A 15,129-nucleotide genomic window follows, 5' to 3' on the forward strand; every position below is an offset into this window, starting at 1 on the left:
CTAACTTTTGTTTCCAATTGTCAAATACTTGTAAAAGCTTATAAGCAAGGTAAGGTGTTGACATCTACCCCCTATTTGCTTGTAAAGAATGATGGAAGGACCATCAGTGGTCAAACTCACAGCAGAAGTTCCCAACCTTTGGTCCCCAGATGTTGTTGAACTACAACTCCTATCAGCCCCAGTCAGCATAGCCAATGGAGAGGAATGATGGGAATTGTAGTCCAGCAACATCTGGGGACTCAAAGGTTGGGAAAGGCTGATTTAGAGTATAATACTAACTCCATGATCAGCACTGCCAGAGGGGGATAGGATTAAGCAGAAGTGTCCCTCAATGCCAGATGTCCCCAAAGCATCTGCAATTGAAAAGTTACCACTGGCAGTGTTGCTGCCATCAGTAGACAACAGAGGACCCTGAAACAGGGTGTTACAGGAGGCAGAGTTGGGCTGTCCATACATCCACTGGATCCTAAGCTGTTCCATTTCCCAGAGGGGAACCCTATCTGGGCTTCTCTGTTGTGTCAGCATGGAGCTGGTACAGTATTAAACCACCTTCTACCATAACCAGCAAGTGCTGGCAGGCCTGTGGATGAAGCAGGGGATCTGCCACTTCACACTTCCCTGGCCCCTTTTAGGATTGCTAAGCTCCTGTGCAATCCTGTACATATCATTGGAAATAAGTCATACTGAATTCAATGCAACTCCCAAGTGTGTGCAGTCAGTTAAATGGTGTTCCCCCCCCCCAGAGACTGCATTACACCAGTCGTGCAGCATCTGCATCAACTCACTATTATTTGCCAGACACAATGCAGGCCAGTCTTGATCTCCTTTTTTTACCATCACAACCATTGAAATAAAATGGGATGGGGCTGCAGCTCAACTTTACATGAAGAAGATTCCAGGCTCGATTCGTAGCATCTCCGGCTAATCGGATGTCATGGAGCAAATAAGACATTCTTGCCAGTAAGAGTAGAAAGTATTGGGCTAGATGGATCAATGATCTGATTCAGTAGAGTCATCTTCATACATTTATTGAGATCTTACCATCTCTGCACCAGGTTCAAAATACCAACAGCATATAGACAGCCAGCTAAAAGAGCATAAATATTGTGGTGTTTGTATTAAATAGCATGCTTACTTTAATATGAGAACTGGAAGACTTTAATGTGATAAATGTGTTCTGTGTGATTATATTGTATTTATTGTAATGGTTGTACACCGCCCAGAGAGCTATGCTAGTGGGGTGGTATAAAAATTCAATCAATCAATCAATCAATCAATCAATGAGGCACTTTAGAATCTTCACAACAAACCGGTGACATATCTAAATTTAGTCTTGGAAAAAATATTATTTACTTACTTTAGATGGTCTATGTTTTTTGCCTTCTATAAAGTCTTCCTCTTCAGAGTCAGATGCCTGTCGGAACTGCAGAGTTCCAGTGTTTATGTAAAATCCTCCATACTTAGTAGTTAAGGATGCAGGAACCAATTCATCATACTACATAGGAAATTGAAGGTTCAGGTTAAGAGATTGTTACAATTTTATTAGTATGGAAATAATGCATTTGTTATGCTGTAATACAGCGAACAGGATATTAAGTCAAGCATATATGCTAATATTACCATAATCAGTGTGGAGAAAAAAACTGCCAGGACTGTATAACATACAAAGCAAATTTGGATGAAGACAATGCTGAGGTACTGCAATGCTGACACTATATCCACACAAAATAGTCTCAAACCATCCCATACATTGGAAGTAACATAGCAGAGCCAAGACATAATGTAGGGCATTAGGGTAAATGTGAAAATTGAAGTTTAGTCCTAGCCAGACTATAGATCTATGAAATCAGTAAGTGTCATATCTATGGGCCAGAGCATTACATTTTAGGTAACTTAAAATGATAGCTGGCCATTTTAAAAGTATATATGAGAGCTGAACTTGGCTTCAGTTCAAAAGTGGGATTGCCTCCTGTGATGTTCCTATATATTAGTGTATATATGGTAAGTGCTGGTTGTTTAGAGTATACATGGTAAGTAGTGAAAGAGGAGGGGGAGTGAATAGGCAATAGAATGCTTGATGATTGGCTGAATGTTTAAAATGGCTGACAGTATAAATGAAAGGATGACAGGTAAATCTGGGTGAATGTGAGGTGGTGAATTGTGGAATCTGGGGGGAGAAGAGAAAGAGTGGATTGCTTGGTGGGGTTTAGAGAGTTGTTTACCAGGAGGGAGGTGGAGTTCGGATTAGGATTGAGTAAAACCATATGCTTATGTGCCTTAAGAAGAAATCTTGTTAATCTTGTTAGTTTTGTTATCTGTAATAAATACTTAATTTGGTTTACCAAAGGCCTGATCCTTGGCTGGGGTTTCACAGACCAGAAGGGAGGGTAAGGTAATGACCAAGGCTGAAGGGGAACTGTAACAAATGGTGGCAGCGGTGAAGAGAATAACAATACCAGTATTCAGAGTCTCTGGGAATACTAGTATTGGGACGTTACTGGTGGTTGCCTAGCAGGGGGATCTGTTGAGATCTGTGCTAGAGCGGGGAGAGAAATCATAAGAGAGAGCGGTCCGGACTGGTGGAGTCCCTGGTGGTGCCTAGAGACAGGCAGTAACCACGAGCAGGTAGGAACCTGACAGGGAGAGCCAGGGAAGGACGCATCACACCTCCCACTACTGAAAAACCTCTGGTAGCACAGCAGCAAGGCAAAGAATGGTGGTGTAGTCAAGTCAGGCCAGTGAGGGGCCCTCTGCCAATAGCCATCTTGGCCAAATGCTGCTGCCAGTCCTAGCTCCAAAACCCAGAGCCATAGCATAAAGGCATACTCATAGTTACTGATGTCCTAATTTCTCGTAGGGTGGACTAAAGCACACCTTGATCTGCCAAATGTAACCTATGAGGGCTGATATATGAAACATTCCCCCGTTCCCTAAAATAGTATGAAGGCATTATATGTAATTTCACCTCTAAAGCAAAGAAGGTTTGCAGATTACTGGTGCCTGGAAGGGAGATCAAATGGAAACACCATGAACACTGTTTTGAGCTCTTGGAAGAGAGCAGGGCACATGTGTAACAAATAAGTTTTACTCACAGCCTCTGAATTATCAATGAAAGGATCAGTTTCATCATAGCCATAGCCTATGTCTATTAGATCCTGAACACGGTCCTTCCGATGCTTGTGGGTCTTTCCACCCTGCAACACAATATTTACAACTTGCAACTACTGAGATACTGGTGCTCACCACAGTAATATGAAGCAGACACAGGCACTATAAGGCAACAGATCAACAGGAAAACGTTTGATGCTGCTGCAAAATTGGCACAATAAAGCAATGTGTATCAGAAGATAATTTAGCTTGTTCCATAGAGTTGTAGCAGGATTCAAAAGTTATTAAAGTCCACATCATACAAAAATACTGGTATGCAAATTTATACTACATAACTCTAATGGCCACAGGTTTAACAATTCCAGGCATAACAATCAATTACAATTCTATAATCTCATTCTAGACAGGATTTTATTTATGAAAGATTATGATAGGTTAGGAGTTAAAACAGATGAAATAAACTGAGGCTAGTGTGGCAGAGAATGAATGAGCTGGATCATGCTGAACTACTGTGAATATACTATTCATATCCTCCTGTTTTACCAAAAGTACCCAGAGTGATGAAGAGTTAATTATACCAAGTTTAATATTTCAATGCATTTATTTATATAAAAATGAACTTGACTATGTTTTTTTATTTCATCTGAACTCCACACTAGGCAAAGGGTTATCATGTTGGGCGAGATATAATTCACAGGTCATTCACAAAAAGCCAAGGCCTCCCAATACCTCCTGCTGAAATATCTAGGGGCCAACTTTTATGTAGGCCATACATGAACTGCAAGTTGCCTGAGCAAACAGGAGGAAAACCAGTCTCCTCAAGGAGAGACATAAGAGGGACTTTGCTGCAACTGGCCCAACATGTCACAGTAATCTCAGCACAACAGCAGTGTACCCAATGAACAGGGGGCACTGGAATTCTATGAAGTGTCCCACTCTACTTTTTCTCCACACAAGGAAGCAGAACTGTGGCCAAAATCTTTGTAATAATATTAACTGTGTTTTAAAACAATCCAGTCATATGTGCCTCCATGAGCTAAATTCAAAGAAAAATTAAGATAACTGAATTCTTCAGAATGTATCAAGTGGCAGTAGTAAGAACACCTATAAAATATCGAGGCTTGCAACAGCAGTAAACCACATATCAGATCTGCTTACTCACATATTTTGTTTCAAATTTCTTAGCCAGTATTTCCACTTCATGCCTCTCACGCTCTTCATCATTGAATGGATCTTCAGAAAAAACAGGTTTTTGCTGAGAAGAAAAAAAATAGAAACCACACCTTCATTACTTAATTTCATACATTCGCAACCCAAATGAGTAAGGAAGTCACAACATCAGTACACTGTTTTGATGAGTTTATGAATGCAACTTTGGTGAGGGAGCAATCTTTGTAACAAGTCTGATTTAACATCTAGCTCACCAGTACTAGAAACCTTACTTTAAAGAGGGATGCCTAACAACCAATTCAGAAAGCTGATCTGATTGTTTTGGCAATGGCAGCAAAAAGGAAAAACACACACAGCGCGCTGTGATGGGCAGAGCCTAGCACCTTGATAGGATGCATATCATGCCCCTCCTCTGACTGATCATTTGATTAGTGGAAAAGTGGCAATAATGTGTACACACACACTGTGTGTGATCACTCTGTGTGTTTCTGGGTGCGGCATTTGGGGGGGGAAAGGTGCATAGCACCAGTCAATCCACACACACCCTTACTGGTGAAGATGTGAAGGCCACACCAGGGGAAGAAAAAGGCAGTAATCAAGGTATCAGCATAATTAAGTGCCCTTCCCAACTTGGCATACAGTATTTAGAAGTATGACACATGCCAAAGAAGCCTCCAGTGTTCACAGTAGAGTAATGAGAGTAAAGGCATACATTTTATAATCTCTGACCTAACTTGATCATGTCCTTGTCAATGAAACACAAGTACTAAGACAATAATAAGATGAAATTTCTGGAAAACAGCAATTTAATTGTCCACTTGATCATTAAGCTTCATTAACAAGTTTAAATCTTTCTACATTCAAGCGTTTGTTTACGAAATTCACTTACAGTGTAAATTAGCCAATCTTCCTAGCCTGCTTGACATGGATATAAATATAAGAGTTATAATTCATCTTCAACAAACTAAGCCAGCTTGTCTGCTTCCAGAATCTATTAATGGCATGACACAAAGCTCTCTGCCTATGTATGCATGCAGCTCAGAAATAACTATAGTTTCTTGTTCCATCCAAACCAGGCAACTATTGATATCAGCTCAGCTAAAACAATACATTAGTTCTAAAAAAAACCCTAACCCATAGTCAACCCACTATACAACATTTTTGTCTTGAACTTTTCTCCTTCATACATCAGGGAGTTAAAGTGTAAAAACTGTGCACATAGATCATGATGTATGTTTCGGCAAAAAATTATACTTTACTGTCCTTTGAAGAACAAGATCTCAAAGAATCGAGTTGAGGAATTATATATCATGGTAAAGCCTACAAGCCATCTCATAAAACCTTCAAAAGAATATAAATTTTTAGAGCTCATGCACCAATGTATCACTTTTAATTTAACAGACTATGTCTTCTACAGTTTTGCAGCCCTTCAGAATCAAGAAAACAGCAATAATCTAAACCAGGGGTTCCTGAACTGTGGCCCACTAGCTTCATTCAGGTGGTCCACAGTATGTCCATATTAAATATTCATATTGATTTTAATTATATTTCATTGCTTTTTTTCTTATATTGCATTTCATTGTATGGCAATTTGAATTCTGTGGATTTCTACAGATTTTATTTCTTACAGAGAGCCAGTGTGGTGTACAACCTGGGGGACCAGGGTTCGAATCCTCACCCAGCCATGAAGCTCTGTCTCTCAGCCTCAGAGGAAGGCAATGGTAAACCCCCTCTGAATACCGCTTACCATGAAAACCCTATTCATAGGGTCGCCATAAGTCAGAATCGACTTGAAGGCAGTCCATTTTTCATTTCTTATTGTGTTTTATTTCTATGGAATTCAAATTGTAATGCAATAAAATACAAGAAACAAAAGCAGCATTTAAAATACAATTAAAGATCATACAGCATCTAACCAGCCCTGTAGCCAGCCTTCCTTGTTACGTGGGGCAGCCACATTTCTAGTGAGGCATTTAAGGGGGAGAAATGCATAATGCCAGCCAATCCACACACACCCTCACTGGTGAAGATGTGAGGGTCACACCAGGGAAAGGGAAAGGCAGTGACCTTCCCTATCACTCCTCCTCCATCCAGAGAGTATGTTCTTACATGAATGAAGTTTGTTGAATTGTCTCACCCTTTTTGAGAGATTCCCCCAGGAACAGCAAACTCAAAAACTTGACTGTGCCTATATCTACAGTCTCCTTTCACCTATGGTCTGTTTTGATTCCTCATGAACTCAACTGCTTTGGTAAATACAGTGAGCTCCTGAGCTTGGCTTTGATGCTGTATTAGGTATCTCAGTTTTAGATTCTACCTGAAAAACAAACTTGCCCATACTACAAGTTTAGGGAAGAGCAGAGAGAAAATAAGTACTATAGGGTGTGTTTCTTAACTCCTCCTTGAGAGTCCCTCCTTCTAGCCTTGTTCCTGGCCTTAGATTTTCCTTCCTGTTGGACAATCAAGGGAAGACTTTTTAACTGGCTGTTATATAAAGGATGAACTAAGGAACTGGTAACTAATTGTAGAAAGCAATTAGATTTTTTTTTACTGGTTGCTGGGTTGATTTTTCGGTCCACAAACCCTGAAAAGGCCTCATGCTAAGCTGCACATATTGGGAAAACCAGAAATTAGGCCTGAGTTACAGCCTAGGTGTCCAGCCAGCCAGCTAACTGTAGTGTACACAGCAATATTTCTATTCCTCTAGGTCTGTTTTCATCCTTTGCCATCAAGTAATCAAGAAAAAAAAAGGGGGGGGGAAATAGCAACTACAATTGTGAGCATAGCAAGTGCACTAAAAGGGTAAAAGGTAGCCAATTTTTTCAAATCACTTTAAGTTATCCCTTTATTTCACCCTTTACCAATAAGTACCCAATTCTCCTTTACTCATTATAACAACTGCAGAATAAATAAACTCTTATTTCTTACTGCAGGCAGGCAAACACAGTTCTTTATTGCTGGCTGGGTAGACAGAGGAACTGAAAAGCAGAGCAAAGGAAAGTCCAAGGGGCGGAGTCTAGCCTATAATAGAAAGTTCTAATATTTAACTCTTCAAAGTTCATGTTATTATAATACAGGCTTTTTTTCCAGGATCACTTAAGTTATTATATGGCGACTGCGATCACGAAAAACCCACCCTCAGTCAGGGAAAGCATTGAGTGAGAAGACTTTTGAAGGCTCTTCCAGTTGAGGCATTTGTTGTGCACTTGCCCTGATTTATTCACTGAATTTTTCAGAGGGTCCTATTCTTAAACTGCTCCTGTTTTTAAAACAAGCTATTATTATTTGAAGAGAGGTTGTCATTGTCTGTCATGTCACAAATTAAAAAGATAAATTCCCAAAGAAATTCTAGGCTGGGTGAAGCACAGCTGTAGGGGGGCAGTGCCCCCATTTGCCCCTTGGCTACAGGCCCACATCTAACACAGTGCATTACAATTGCTACAACAGACAGAAAAATCATTATGTAGTCCACCAAGACTCTAAGCAGTTTTCAAGTGGTTCATGAGGGAAAAGGTTTGGGAGCCACTCGTCTAAACCAAGAAAAATACTGCTCTGTAAGGCAAGGTAGAACAAGGGTTAAAGACCAAGCCTATCTGCACTGAAATAATATTTTTTAAGGAATCATGAAAAAAAAGAGAGTATACATTAGAGGTTAGCTGAAGAACCACTGTAGGATCAAGTTAGGAAAACCAGTTATGTGGCATATACCACTAGGGCTCCCTCCTGTGAGACACAGAGGGACTATTTAGAGACATTGGCTACATGGATTTCACGACTGGGTAGAGATTACAGGCTGGTATCTTCTGTAGGGCTTTCTTCTGATGTTTTTAACCTTGTTTTTCTGTATTTAAATGCCAAGAGATTGTATTGTTGGAAAATTCTGGCATGCTGTTTTATATACAGTCTGAGCCTTCAAGACAGATGGATTAATATTCAAAACAATATGAATCCAAGCACCAAGAGCCAAATACCTTTGTGCAATTACAGAAGTGTGCCAACAATATATTTGACCCCCATTTAATACCTATGTAGCTAGTAATTGCTGTTTGGGAAGAACAGTAATGAAAAATTCCCATTTGTCAAGTTTTAGTTTTTAAGATTTGTGCTCCAGCATTCAAACAACGACCACCTGAAAAAATTCATTCAATAACAGGGTATTGCTGTGAGGTGGAACTTTGTGCGATATAGTAAAGGAACACTCAATCTAAAATATACAAGCAAAGCTTTACCTACATAGTGGGGAAGAAGAATCATTTGTTATCAATGTCATTAATGGCACTAGCCAACAGATGCTTACAACACGCAGGCAGTCACATTTCACACAGTTCTGATGCCAGCAACAGAGACACAACAGACTGGGTTCACATTATGCCCCCTTATAAGCACCAGCAAAATTGCTGATTTTTTTTAATGCTGGTTTTTATCTTGATTGCATTGATATTTTTGTAAGCCACCTTATGTTACTTCAGCAAAAAGGCAGGGTTTATATCAAATAAGACATTTCCCCAAAATAGAAGTGCTATTCGTATTTGTTACTGACCACTATGCAAAGTCACTGGTACCCACAATAAATGCATAACAACTGTGCATCTGCTGCAGAAAACACATCCTTATCCGGAACAACTCTTAAGTATGCAGACTGGTTCCTAAACTGTATTTCTAAATAATGCATCTATTGGTACGAGACCCACAGAAAGAATACAAGTCCAAGCTCACCCTCCATAGCACTGCTATGGAGGCTGTGTGCAGCACTTCAGGCTCACATTGTTTACCAAAAAGCAGTGAGAATTAATTTATGATCCAACGTCATAAAGCTGGACTACAGAGACTATAATTCTAAAGATGGCAGGTTGTTGTTTTCCAAGTGCTAATTTTAAATCAAGTTCTTATAAAGGAGAATGAACAAGTTACATTGAAAAACTGGGATAAATAGTCTGTTGATTAAAACTGGGATTTTAGCTGCCTTTCTAAAGGCTCTTTTCCCAGTCCAGATGGTACTCAGCTTCTCATGCATTATCTTGCAACTTATACATGCTTAAGATTCTCATTTGAATGTTAGGTTCTTTGCAAGACATTAATATTGGCAACAGAAGATTACATTGCTTTATCCTGTTTGTAACATATGCAGGGAAATCGTGTCATAGCTTGCTAAAGCCTTTCATTCAGCCTCTACATTATCGTACATAGCAACAGAAAGTACATGTTCGCTTTTGAAACAAAACAGAGCTGTGAAAAGTCTCTTTACTCCTGTTGATTAACAGGTTCTTGGAAGTTTTTAGGTTGTATTTAGTTCCATCACTGATTGTAAGATAGAAAACTACATCCCCCAAGTTATTATGCATGATCATATTTCTATGAGAGCAGTTATTTACAAAATAATCTACTCTCTACGATAGTCAGTAGAATCTAGAAAACTTCTATACAATGGATTTCAGATGACTAAAGATAAAAGGTCAATGTGTTTTACTGTCTTTAGGGCACGGCCAGGGCCTTGTTGCATTCAAAGAATCAGCTCATTTTTTATTTGCAAGTCAAATTCCATGTTTGGAATCATTAGGAAAGTGGACAAATATAAGAATATCAATATTGTAATTCTTTTTTACAAATCTATGTTGCAAGCACACATGGAATTGTGTGCATAGATTTGGTCACTACACCTCAAAAAATCATTGAGCTGGGAAAGATTCAGGAAAGGGCAACCAAGTGCAGGGCAGAACAACGCCACTGTGAAGAAAACTTACAAGGGGCTATTCAGGTTTGAAAAAAAGGTGAGCAGGGGTGATGCGTACAAAATTATGAATTGTATAAAGAAAGTAGACAGTGAGAAGTTTTCCTCTCTCATATAATGCTGAAACACAGGGTCATATAATGAAGCTGAACGGTGGAAGATTCAGGACAAAAAGAAATACAGCACATAGTTAAACTATGGAATACACTACCACAAGATGTAGTGATCACCTGTACCTTGGATGGCTTCAGACAAATTCACAGAGGCTACTAGTAATGATGGCTATATATTACCTCCAGCAGTCTGCCTCTAATACCAGTTGCAATGGAAAATAAATGAAAAGGGCTACTGCAATCATATCCTACTTGTGTGGTTCCTGTAGGCATCTTGTTGGCTACTGTGGGAACAGAGTGGTGGACTAGATAGGCCTTTGCTCTGATCCAGACAGGATCTTCTTGTGTTAAGGCTGTGCTGTACTCCCTCCCTCTTTCAGATACATGGCACTAGTGTAGTTTAGCAGGTAAGAGTGCTGGACCACAACCATGGCTAAATGTAAATGTACTGCCTTAAGTCGATTTCGACTTATAGTGACCCTATGAATAGGGTTTTCATGAGTCTGAGAGGCAGTGACTGGTCCAAGGTCACCCTGTGAGCTTCATGGCTATGTGGGGAATCGGACCCTGGTCTCCCAGGTCGTAGTCCAACACCTTAACCACTACACCATACCAGCAAGTTCAAATCCCTATAGCTTGCTAAATGACCTTACATCAGTCACACTCTCTTAACCTAACGTACTAATATAATGGTCTAGTTCAGATGCTGTGATAAACCATGGTTTATCATGATGAGAGTAAGTCACAGCACTGGAGGAGGGGGAAGAGTGTATAAGCCTGAACCTTGCTACTTCTCATTTGCATCACTGAAAGTTTATCACACAAAGGAGGACCAAATCTCTTTTCTATCATCCCAGAGTGCAGGACACGGAATAATGGGCTCAAGTTACAGGAAGTCAGATTGTGGCTGAACATCAGGAAAAACTTCCAAACTGTTAAAGCAGTACAACAATGGAACTAATTACCTAGGGAGGTGGTGGCCCCTCCAACACTGGAGGCATTCAAGAAGCAGCTGGACAATCAACTGTCAGGTATGATTTAACCTGGATTCCTGCACTGAGCAGAAGGCTGGACTCAGTGGCTTTATAGGCCCCTTCCAACTCTACTATTCTATTATTCTAAACCATAGGATAATATGATGCCCGAACAAGGCCACAGTTATTGCGAGGATAAAACGGAATGACACATTTTATCTGTGTTCCTACAATGAAGACCTGAACACTTATGTAATAAATATTCTTGCCCCTTCCTTAACTTTTGCATTCATAAACAACTAGCTGTATCACTTTATAATTAGCTAAAATGTTAACACAGACACTTGGTACAGGATTATGCTAAAAGAAAAGCAACAGACAACCAATTTTCACATGAAACAATTCCACAAGCACAAAGATAATAGGGATATTTAAACAGAAACAACTTGAGCCACAACCTTCTGTTGTAGTAGCCATACCAGCATTGTTGAAATCAAATGTAGTGCACTTCATAATGATCCACAATTGTTCTCCTGCCTCACCTTCTCACCGCTGTGGAAAAGGAAGGGGCATAGGTGGAATCTAGCTGCACAGATTCATAACATTTAGGAATTTAAGGTTGTGCTTACCCCATCACTTTGTAATTCAGCTAGTTTTCTTTCCTTTGTTTCAATAACTGTCCCCACAAATTCAATACTGTCCCATAATGAGCAGAGACTTGCTGTTCACATACAGCCAGTGATTCCAAATGTGGTCTGTAAAATCATTAATGGGCATTCCTGCACCTGCCTCCAGGAATAATAACTGTTCACACCATTTTATACTGTATTGTTAAAAAAAACCCACAACATAGCTTCTGAGCAAAGCACCCAAGTAAAAAGATGCAATACACAGTGTTCAAGCACAGTGGCCTACACAGAAGGAAAAGGAAGAAAGCAGAGGGCACACAGAGAAAAAATTACTCCTGAGATTATACTTTATAGGGCACACTTGGCAAGAATGCATAATACCACTCTTAGCATCCATATAAAGAGGAACAAATTATAGAACACAGAAATTGTGGTGAATTGTTTCTAGTGACGCAATTCAAACAATACAGGCTAATCCTGATAGCAGCAGAAGATGGCATGAACACACTCAGTGGTCAACTACTGTTCTAAAGGTACTACAGCTCAAATATGCAGCAACACCTCCTGAACACAATTTAACCTTGAACTAGGGATCATTTTCTTCACTCATGGGAAAATTCTGTTCATGCAGCCAGCATCATGCAGGAGGCTGAATTCTGCAATGCTTATTTCTTTTCCACTCAAGGACAATCCATAAAATCCTAGACTATATATTACATTGCTCACACAGACTTTCCTGCAAGTGAAGAAAGCAGCCCAGAACAGGTGGAAAGAAAAGAAGTAATTTACAATATCTTCACACAGAAAAATTACTAGCAATATAACTATTGATTTACTGTAATCAGTCCATTTAGAAGGAAACAATGCTACCATTTCTCACAATGGACTGGTCAGAGCAAAGTTCTATCTAGAATCACTGCTCTGAGAATTCCAGATGAAAGTAATTAGGTAACTTGATAGGGCTCATGCAAGTTATTCAACCTAGAGGTTCAGCCAATATTAGATGGAACTTCACAATTAATATTTCCAACAACTATTCCAAAATCTTTTCCCTAAACTACTTTCTATACCTTACACAAGAACAGAGCTAGAATCTCTTTATATGCCAGTCTTTCTCACAAGACACTCAAACGTGACAGTAGCTCAACTTTTTTTTAACAAAATGCTGTAAATTCTCATCCTTTCTTGGAAAGGCAGGTATACTAACCCTCAATCCTCTCAGTTTCTTGCAGAAACTTGACATCAAGGCAAAATTGTGTCAACTGAGGCCTAAAGCAAGGAGTTTTAAAAGATTGTAACACATTTGTCATCAAAATATTTAACAGTTACAACCAAGTAATATATAATATATATAGCCACATTTACAACATGTCAGATGCTTAAAACAAATTAAGCTGCTCTCACAAGGCAGCTTCCTAACATCTTGATCTGTACACAATCTGAAGAACAGGAATCTATAATGGATCCAGTTTTGCATATGACCACCACTCCTCATAAGGTCTACGCGGACTATGATCCCCTGGCACAGCCATGTGGTCGAGCTAGGGGTCTATGTAAACTGTGCACAGGAACCACACAGTTGTGAGGTGCACTGAATGAACACTCTGGATAAGTCTCATGGGGACATGCTGACAAACACCAAGGAACGTAAGATAATTTAATACCAGTGAAGAATGTTTCTCATGGCAGCTAATGATAAAATAAAAAAAGACCTGCCCCCCTAGGAGCTGCTCTAACACTAAAAATGTATTTGAGCCCCCCACACATCAATATGGCAACAGACAGATTTACTCCTTTGAGCTCTGATTTGGACCAAAGAGCCATACAGCAAAGATGCTCATTCCTACACTGTCGCTATAATTTGGCTAGGGATCTCCTAGCAATTATTAGGCTTTTATCCTAGACTCTTCAGACCTGGTGTTTTCCTCTCCCCATTACTCATTTCGTTCACAGAGCACACAAGCTAAAGCTATAAGGGACAACCGTGGAGACAAGATGGGGGGGGGGTTCGTTAGCAGGACCCATACCCGGGGCTCGCCACACAACAGCAACTCGGGATAGCTGAACTCCACGCAGCTCTCCTCGGTGGGGTCCTTCAGCACTAACTCTAGGCGAACCGTCTGACGCGGTGGCGACGGCGGCGACTCCTGCCGGTTACTTTCCCGCTGCAACTGCTGGTGAGAAGGCGGTGGTGGCTCTGGCCTTGGGGGCTCACGCTGAGGTGGCAGCAGCGGCTTCGGCGTCTGCTCAGGCCGGCTGATCTCGCGCGGCAGTACCAACGACTGCAGCTCCAGTCGAGGACAAGACTCAAAGGGCTGCTGTGGTGGCGGCTCCGCTCGACCACTATCGTGATGGTGGTGCTCTGGCAATTTCAGGGCCTCACGCACTAATGGCTGCTCCGCCTCGCGACCCCCTCCGGGCTCTCGTTCGAGCACCGGAGTCTCGCCTTCTCGTCGCCTCACAGGTGACAGACTAATTAACGGCACCCGGCGCGGCTCCGCCATCATCCAACCCCCCCACCCCCCCTTCCCACCTGTTCGGTGACCCTCCCTCACCACCCACAACTCCGGCTCCTCCTTCGCCCGTTCCCTCCCCTTAACCGGGTCAGAGTACCTCCCCCCACTTCCCCACTAGGCTCGCCTCGCTGCTAACACCATCGCCATCTTGGAGCCCCCCCACGTAAATAGAAGCAGGCCACTTGGGCACGCATGCGCAAAAGTGGAAACCCACGGACGTGCCGCCGCACGTCACTGTTGTTATTGCTCAGGTTCTCAATACGTCACCGCGTTCGCACGTTGAAGACTCCGAAGTCCCGCCGATAGTTGCCTTGGAAATATGCACGCTGCTCTGCCGAAAGATTCTTAAAGGGGCAGGAAGCAGGCTTTAAATTGAATGAACGTGGCCTGCTACCCAAGCATTTTCTCGTCCTACCGTGATCCGGATCCTCTACCACGCCCACGACTCAGGACAGGGAGCGCGGAGCAAGCGCAATGTCGATAGCAGCTTCCGGGTAGATACAACCACGCATGGCCATTTCTGACACAATAACTTCTCTTTTCTACTTCGCGAATAATGAAAATATCAGACTTGTGGGTGCGCGTTCTTAGTTGCGTATGAGGAGATCATGTAAAGTAGTTGTTCGACTGATACAGTAATTGTCATGAATTATAAAAAAGGGATCTCTTATCAATAAACAGAGTCATCAATAACCACACACCAACTCCTACTCATGACAACCTTTCAAAAGAAGAAAGAATAGCCCTAAGGAACCTTCAGGTGAGAAGGGATGTTGTCATCAAGCCTGCAGATAAGGGTGGTGCTGTTGTGGTACTTAACACTACAGACTATATAGCAGAAGGTCAAAGACAACTAAAGGATGAAACAACATATAGATTTCTTGACAAAGA

General features: G+C 41.2%; 1 protein-coding gene across 1 annotated transcript in view; it reads right to left on the bottom strand.

Moving 5' to 3' along the window:
- UBN2 (ubinuclein 2) overlaps positions 1-14,251 on the bottom strand; it is a 66,727-nt gene extending 52,476 nt beyond the window's left edge. The window contains exons 1-4 of the mRNA XM_061639355.1: positions 13,750-14,251; positions 4,271-4,363; positions 3,093-3,194; positions 1,358-1,495 (exon numbers count right to left, since the gene is read on the bottom strand). Of these exons, the coding sequence (XP_061495339.1) occupies positions 1,358-1,495; positions 3,093-3,194; positions 4,271-4,363; positions 13,750-14,229 (813 nt within the window). The 5' untranslated portion in view covers positions 14,230-14,251. The remainder of the gene's footprint in view (positions 1-1,357; positions 1,496-3,092; positions 3,195-4,270; positions 4,364-13,749) is intronic.
- Positions 14,252-15,129: the final 878 nt, after the last annotated feature.

Source organism: Rhineura floridana, chromosome 8 (assembly GCF_030035675.1).
Source record: "Rhineura floridana isolate rRhiFlo1 chromosome 8, rRhiFlo1.hap2, whole genome shotgun sequence".
NCBI classification, from domain to species: Eukaryota; Metazoa; Chordata; class Lepidosauria; order Squamata; family Rhineuridae; genus Rhineura; species Rhineura floridana.